Source organism: Branchiostoma floridae, chromosome 4 (assembly GCF_000003815.2).
Source record: "Branchiostoma floridae strain S238N-H82 chromosome 4, Bfl_VNyyK, whole genome shotgun sequence".
NCBI lineage: Eukaryota > Metazoa > Chordata > Leptocardii > Amphioxiformes > Branchiostomatidae > Branchiostoma > Branchiostoma floridae.
In genome coordinates this window covers 4,535,210-4,543,395 of record NC_049982.1, presented here as the reverse complement: position 1 = coordinate 4,543,395, position 8,186 = coordinate 4,535,210, and the positions used below count along the sequence as shown (strand labels likewise).

The following is an 8,186-nucleotide window of genomic DNA, read 5'->3' as shown; positions in this document are numbered from 1 at the left end:
TCACATTGTAATAAGCCTTGAAGAGCTGGTTTTCACAGCCCTTGAGTGCTGCCTGCAGTGGCTCCACCAGTTCCAGGGTGTGTTTCAGGTAGATAATGTTGGTGATCTTACTCTCTGCAGTCTTCACTGTCTCCTGTTTGGGGATCTGCACACACACGGACAGGAGGTGGTCTACGTCCAGGAACCGGCTCACAACTACAGGGGAACACCAACAATACCTACATGTATCCCTGTACATAACTACAGGGGAACACCAACAATACCTACATGTATCCCTGTACATAACTACAGGGGAACACCAACAATACCTACATGTATCCCTGTACATAACTACAGGGGAACACCAACAATACCTACATGTATCCCTGTACATAACTACAGGGGAACACCAACAATACCTACATGTATCCCTGTACATAACTACAGGGGAACACCAACAATACCTACATGTATCCCTGTACATAACTACAGGGGAACACCAACAATACCTACATGTATCCCTGTACATAACTACAGGGGAACACCAACAATACCTACATGTATCCCTGTACATAACTACAGGGGAACACCAACAATACCTACATGTATCCCTGTACATAACTACAGGGGAACACCAACAATACCTACATGTATCCCTGTACATAACTACAGGGGAACACCAACAATACCTACATGTATCCCTGTACATAACTACAGGGGAACACCAACAATACCTACATGTATCCCTGTACATAACTACAGGGGACACCAACAATACCTACATGTATCCCTGGACACACAATGACAGAAGGTGGTCTACAACTACAAGGAAGGATGGACTTCACAAAAGGTACTGTGAAAGTGTCTTTCAACTAATTCTAATTGAATTTGCAACAATCACAATCATTTCTGCACTTGGGCTAGGGGAAGAAAGACCTAACAAACTTTCATCATTCAATGTAATGTTCTCATTCATTTTAGTTGGATGTGCCATGTTCCATCTACATGATCACTGTGTGGGACGGTTCTTTTTGCAACAGTCACACCCATTTCAGCACTAGGGACAGAGGCGGAAATACCTAAAAAAAACTTTTATAATTTGGTGTAAGTTCTCATTCCTTTTAGTTGGATGTCACATGTTTCATCTACATGATCACTGCGGGAAGGTTCTTCGGCAACTTTTTTCTGACCCTTGCCTCTTCCCTCATGACCTCAATGAAAAGCGGCCTGCAGGCCGATTTGAGCTTTCATGAATAAATAAAGGTTCAAACAAACAAACAACTGTAACACCCATTTCAGCACCAAAGACAGGAAGGACCCAACAAACTTTCCAGATTCAATCTATGCTCTAACTCCTTTTCCTTGGTTGCACCTGTCTTTTAGGGGACATAAATCCTGGAAAGAAACTTGCTGCCCTATGCACCACTAGACACTACAACGTCTGAAGAAACAAACCTATGATACATGTATGTCTGAGTATTTGCATGCAGCTGCAAAAAGCTGTATGAGATGTAAAGTCATGTCCCACCTGACTGCAGGTTGTAGAAAAGTTCCTCATTGTCAGTCAGTTCAGCCACACAGTCCAGCCTCATGCTGATGGTTTCTAAGTCTGCACAAAGAAACATCATTCTTATCATAGTCTGCAAAAACAAACATCATTGTTATCATACTTGTTCATGCAACATAGTTTTAAAATATGGGTCCCCCAAAACTGTAACAGTTAATGGGTAAACTAGAATTGTCTCCAGGACCCGTCCCTCAATCCTGGGAGGGAAATTTGCTTGTTGGGACAGACAAAAAATTCTTAGGTCACTTGTCAGGACCAAAGGACAGCCACTCCAGGCCCTTATTACAGTCATATTGAGGTCACATGAGTTAGCGCCAAATGGCAGCCGGTCCAGACCCTTAGCCAGCACGTCACCGGAACGTACTGCGCCTGCGCGAAAAGTATAGACATGCTAAACCTTGCTAAACCCCCGGTTTACTAAAGGGCCGCATTTAAGAAAGTATGTGCGTATATAAGGGTAAAATCCCGTGTACGTTTTGCATGAAACCATGTCTCTAACATATACTGTGCCACAAGCGGGATTTCAATGCAACGTTGACCAAACCAAGCCCCAAACACCAGGACACCTAAATGCCAACAGGCTAGTTCCGGTGACGTGCTCCCTTAGCCCCACCTATTGTAAGCTCCTCACATTTCAGCCCCTAGCTGTGAAGAGTGAGTAGTCCACCTACCCTATAACAACAGCTCTGGGGTAAACAACAGCACATTGTCATCATAACCACAAACCGTACCACAGGGAGGCTGGAGGATGTTTGCCCTGGTTAGCCTGGCACCCGCAGCCGTCTTGGTGTAGTTCCCGGCTTATATAAACTAGTTATAACCACAAACCACAGGGAGGCTGGAGGATGTTGGCCCTGGTTAGCCTGGCACCCGCAGCCGTCTTGGTGTAGTTCCCGGCTTATATAAACTAGTTATAACCACAAACCACAGTACCACAGGAAGGCTGGAGGATGTTGACCCTGGTTAGCCTGGCACCCGCAGCCATCTTGGTGTAGTTCATGACTAAATATAAACTAGTTATAACCACAAACCGTACCACAGGGCGGCTGGAGGATGTTGGCCCTGGTTAGTCTGGCACCCGCAGCCGTCTTGGTGAAGTTCATGGCACCAAACAGGGTGTGCTGGCTCTTAGGGTCGCGCACGTTCTGCAGCAGCTCAAGGTTCCTGGCAGTGGAGGCGTCTGGACAGACAAGCACAAGTATTTTGTGTCACGTTACAAGGTCTAACCTTTAAGGAGAGTGCCCATCTCTATTTCTTTTGCCCTCAGGCCACACAGGCCATTACGGTATATGGCTTGACCAAAGGTAGTAGAGTGTGTACAACTCTAATATTCTTTCTCATAAGTGTTGGCTGCTAAGCAGAGACGAGCTGTTAGCTGTTGTCAAAAATTTTGTCGTAATTTCAATTTTGCCTAACATTTAGCTCAATCAAGCACCCAGTTTCTCTAAACTAACATCTTTTACTAAGGCCTTCTTAAAACATTGTCCACAGGTCAACAAGATATGTGTAGGGCAAACGTGGAACCTCAGTTAGAGACTTATTCCTGGTTGACCTACCGATCATGGTGCACTGCTCACTTCCCCTGAAGAGTATCTTGAGTGAGTTTGGAGCATACACCACATTCTGGATAAACTCCACATACTTCAGTAAGGCAGCAGTACAGGCCAGGGAATAGTACCTAGGGAAGAACATAGGATAAAGAAGTAAAAAACACAACCTTGGACTTGTAAACGACTTACCATGGACAGTAGTCCTCTTTTTCACACACAGTAAGTTCAATGATCTGAAAATGGACTTAGTCAGGGAGGACTGAGGATGGACTTACTCCCTTAATTGGCGTGAAGGACTTACTCTGGATAATAGTCCACCACAAGCTCACAGACATGGCAAAATGGAGCAGACTTACTGTGGGAGTAATTCCCCTTCTGGTGCAAGTAAGTCCATCTACATGTGTAGTCTAGTACATTCATCCTCTTTTAGGTCCCAGGTGTGCAGATATACACAGTACCAAAGCTACATATTCTGTGATGTATAAACAAACCCACTTACTTGGAGGCCACCTCCATCTCTATGGAGTTGAATTCTGGCACGCAGAGCTGACGAACATACTGCAGACCTGGAGCAGTCATGGAACACATGGAGCAAGGTATGGTCATAAATGCTTAGTAATACTTTTTATCTCAGACAACAAACAAAGTTGTTTTTTTGCCTATAAACTATTGTGGACTTGAACTCAAGTACTGTTACCAGCATCCTCAATAGAGAGCATTTATACAATGCTTGCATTTAGATACGCAAATGTGGTTAGGTTTGACGAGTCGTTGAGTGTAATGTAACTAGCTGCTGGAGTGCTGCGTGCCTGCAAAGCTAGATAAGTGTGTAATACAAACTGGCAGTACAGATACATACAGATACAGATAAATATGACTATATATACATCTTGCCCCATTGAGTGGTGACTGACTTATGAGTGAACTTGAACAGTAGAGTGGTAGCTGTTCACATTGATGTGGCTAGCATCAAAGTAGAAGAACTGTAAATAACATTGACCAAATGAGACTGGTTGGAAATTTATCACAAGTGTTGAGGATCTTATCAGCTTCTTCCTTTCTGAACTAACTCTTTCTATATCTGACTCTGGTGAGTCAGATATAGAAAGAGATATGAAAACAGACAATGAAAATATTAAGTCAGTCCACCCTGTTTTGGATAAATGGATAACAAGTACCTTTTGTCTCATTGAAGTACTTTCTCTGTACAGTGGAGATGTTGGTGCTGTTGAAGTTATCACTGATGAGTTTAAAGAGTTTGGTCATGTTGCCGTTCTCACAGGCTGTGTTGGGCATGATGATCTGAAACAACAACACAAACTTGACAGTTGGGTTCTCTGTCCATGTTTAATTACAACATTGTTTTCCATAACTGTAGTTCAAGGCAAGGAAAGCAGATCTTCTCACACAACCACCACCTGGTCTGCAGTGCAACGTCTGCGGCCGGTGCTTCCATGCAAGGATTGGACTGATAAGCCACGCCCGGACCCACAAGGGCGACTGAACTGAACTGATCTGAAGTCAAGGTCCTCATCGACTCCCGATGGACGAACATCATCAGTTCCACTTGCTTTATTTTAGGCTCTTTTACCATTTATCTGTGCAATAACCTCGAATACAGTACGCACCCAACTATGGCAACAACTTGTAGCACCTTTTTAATTTTAAAAAGTTTTAAAAGTGAATAATTTATTCGAGAAAATAAGGGCGACACTAGGACATTCAACAGGAGTCTCACCTCAATGGGCTGGAGAATGTTGATCTTGGTCATGGTCTTGACGTAGGTCTGACTGTCGGAGAACTGGGGAAGAAGAGACAGAGAGAAATGAATACATATATGAGAGTCAATGAATAAACAAATGAATGAATGAATGGTTGCTGAGTCCCACCTGTGAGATGATGAGTTCTGGTCTCTTCAGGTCGATGGTTGCCATGCCGATCTCTCCCCTAGCCAGGCCACGCCCCTCCACAAGTGCTGGAAGGATGAAGAAAAGGGTGATGGATACTGTAATTGACTTTGTCTTCTCAGTACTAAACTTTCACGGTTTGAGAAAATTTAACTTGTTCTCGGAACTGAATGTGCAGAACTAAACCTGTGGTGGCAGCAGGTGAGCATTAAGTCAGCAATTCATTTGTTATTGGTAATGATAAGTTCATAATACAGTCGTCACTGCAAAAACCATGAAGTACATTGAAAAAGTCAGGAATTACAGTAATGTTATCTCATCCTGCTGAGGATCCTTTCAAGGAAATATTCATTTACACCACCCAGGGCTGTCTCTATAGCTTTGAATTTTTTCTGTCCAAATCATTATTTGTGAGCCCATGTCGTTAATCTTCCTTCTTAAGTATGTCATTTTAAGCCCTTGAAAACACATTTTGAACAGTTTCATGCTATGACATTAAGATTTGAGACAGATGGGGTGAATTTTTTTCTCAAAGTAATAAAATCAAATATGTATTCCATAAAAAAATTGACACAGCACTTTCTACCCTATTGCACACAGCTGCTAGTCTCCAAGCAGATCTTATGGTAGCATGAGATAATATCAAAAGCTGCCAGAGGAGTGAAGCTGACCAAGGAATGTGTTTGGCTACATGGCAAATGTACGCCTTCTGGCTGACTACACTCCTTGGCCAGTTTAGTACCATCTTATGCCATCGTAGGATCTGCTTGGAGATACACAGTTGCCCCACCTATGATGTTAGCTGTCAGGGGAACCCCTGGGGTGGCGCTGGACGCTCCTGTGGCACTGTGGGGGGTCCTTCTTGATCCCGGGGTACGGTGAGAACTGGAGGTGGAGCCGAAGCTACGAGCCGTGCCGGGCTGGGCTGTTGGGGCTCTCATAGTCATACTGGGATCAGAAACCAGGGACCAACAGTTTGAAATTATTTTTGAAACTCAAAAAGTAGAGGAGTATTAAAATAATTAAGGTTCCGCTTCAGAAGTTAATGCCACCAAATGGCCAAAATATAAGTCATTTTGATAATGACGATAACTTTATTAACCAAAGGCTAACTGCAAACAAAGTAAATCAGTGTTATATGGAATTGTGCAAAAGTTATGTGTGACGGGTCTCTCAGTCAGTGTAATATAACCAGCTGCTGCCGCGCTGCGTGCCTACAAAGCTGGTGTGTTACGCCGAAGGGCGGTTATACCGGCTATGTAGATACAGATACAGAATTGTACACTTAAAGACTGTAGATGCAGAATGCAGTGAATGATGATGATGATGACGATGTATACTTGAAATATTGAACTTGAAATTCTATCCATTCCAAATTTATTTCTACTTGAGCTATTTGACGGGTTTGATGATGTGTGTAATCTCAGCTCAAGGGAAGCAGTGGGAGATGAATTGTCCAACATTTTCTTAGCTAATCGGGTTGGACAACTTAAACGTCGTCGTCGTATCCATGATTGTTTTTTGTTGGTTGGTAAGGTGTGAGAAGCCTGGAAAAATTTTGTAAATTTTGTAATTTGCAAATTTTGACTGTTAGAATAACAAAATCATAAGTATTTAAGTGGAAGTCTTGTACCGAGGTGTGGCCCCAAAAGAGGAGGATCCTGTCACAGACGACCTTCTCCCGTAAGGTCCAGACGCAGGCCCCTCCGTACTGCTCCGAGAGCTGCCCAAGGAGGTGCTCGTCTGCTGCCCGACTGTTGTTGTCGATGCAGGCACCAAACCGCTGGACAGCCCAGTACTTGGAGTCTCCAGGAGCCCAAAGTCTGGCAAAATAATGGACTGAAAATTAGGTCTCAACTTCATGGTGATAATTCAACATTCTCTAAATGTTAAATTTGATAGGAGTGTGGTATAACAGCTAACGTTACCAGTTATTTGGAGATGTTTTCAAATAATTAGCATAGCGAAGATGTTTTAAAAAGACTATAATGATTCTTGTCACACGACTTTGGGTAATTTCAACTTGAGAAAGGTTAGAGGAATGACCAAAAGCTATTGGTATTGCGTAATGAAAGAACCTGTCAAATTTTTTACCATGTCAATATGAACTTACATACAAACACTTCCTTTGCTTGCAATGTTTTGGACAAAGGATGTACAGGAAAAAAAATAATAAACAAGGCTTTATTTCTTTGATTCCAGAGGTATCATCATGAACAGAAAGACATTTGTGTGAACTGAAACAGTAGCCCAAGTTGAGCATAACACCTACTGTATCTTGGTTGCTTGGGTTGCCCAGCCGACATGTTGTTTGTTGTTCCAGTAGTCTAGGCTGTCCAACAGATTCCTATCAGGAAAAAGGTCGATTTGTTTGATTATTCTATGACTGAGCTGCGACTGAGCCCCTAAGGCACACTTATTTCATTGCTAGTAGTCCCTATTACGAATTGACACTCGCATAACAATTTTTCTCAGTAGAGATTTAGAACATTGGGGCTCCATTCTGCCCCTCCTCCTTCATGATTTACGTTGATAACATTGAGTCCAAAATGACCAACAATTTTTTTTTCTTTTCTTCTAATAATCACATAAATCTGCGAATTGAATTAGGCAGATTAATTTTGTACCCTATAATGTCATATCCATATCATACAACTGTGCAGAAATTTGCTCCGAATTGCTGGAAACTAGAATCAACACAATCATTATGGTCTCTTATTGAGGAGGGAGGGGGGCAGAATAATTTGCGGTTCAACAACCTGGTTGTCCGTTCCAGATTTTGTATTAGGCATAGTGCAGCCACAGACAAGGATCTAATTTCACGTATTTTACACCAATACAACAGTATTCTGTGATTGAACTTCTCATTATCTTACTGTAAGTAGCATAGCGAAGTGAAGGAATATTTAAGGTCGATACTAGTCTACAGCTGCAGAGCAACTCGATGGTTCGTCCTGTAAAACCTGTAACGTTACTTAGCTCGTTTCAGAATTCCAAATACAAAGTCGCAGCTGCAAAATTTCATGATGAATTTGTACCTGGCGTAATCGTCTTCTAGTTGAGCTGCCAACTTCGCTATTCGGAATGCCCCAAAGCAGCGAAGATACGTGAGACTTCGTCTGATTTGCCATAGACGCGGGTAAATAGCGCCGACTATCGGAAGGTAGGCGCAATGCAAGGCGA

General features: G+C 42.8%; 1 protein-coding gene across 1 annotated transcript in view; it reads right to left on the bottom strand.

Annotated features, from left to right (window-relative positions):
* LOC118413060 (mutS protein homolog 4-like) overlaps window positions 1-5,945 on the bottom strand; it is a 19,585-nt gene extending 13,640 nt beyond the window's left edge. Inside the window, exons 1-9 of the mRNA XM_035816203.1 lie at window positions 5,794-5,945; window positions 4,986-5,071; window positions 4,835-4,897; window positions 4,275-4,398; window positions 3,596-3,662; window positions 3,103-3,224; window positions 2,583-2,726; window positions 1,508-1,588; window positions 5-195 (exon numbers count right to left, since the gene is read on the bottom strand). Of these exons, the coding sequence (XP_035672096.1) occupies window positions 5-195; window positions 1,508-1,588; window positions 2,583-2,726; window positions 3,103-3,224; window positions 3,596-3,662; window positions 4,275-4,398; window positions 4,835-4,897; window positions 4,986-5,071; window positions 5,794-5,944 (1,029 nt within the window). The 5' untranslated portion in view covers window position 5,945. The remainder of the gene's footprint in view (window positions 1-4; window positions 196-1,507; window positions 1,589-2,582; window positions 2,727-3,102; window positions 3,225-3,595; window positions 3,663-4,274; window positions 4,399-4,834; window positions 4,898-4,985; window positions 5,072-5,793) is intronic.
* Window positions 5,946-8,186: the final 2,241 nt, after the last annotated feature.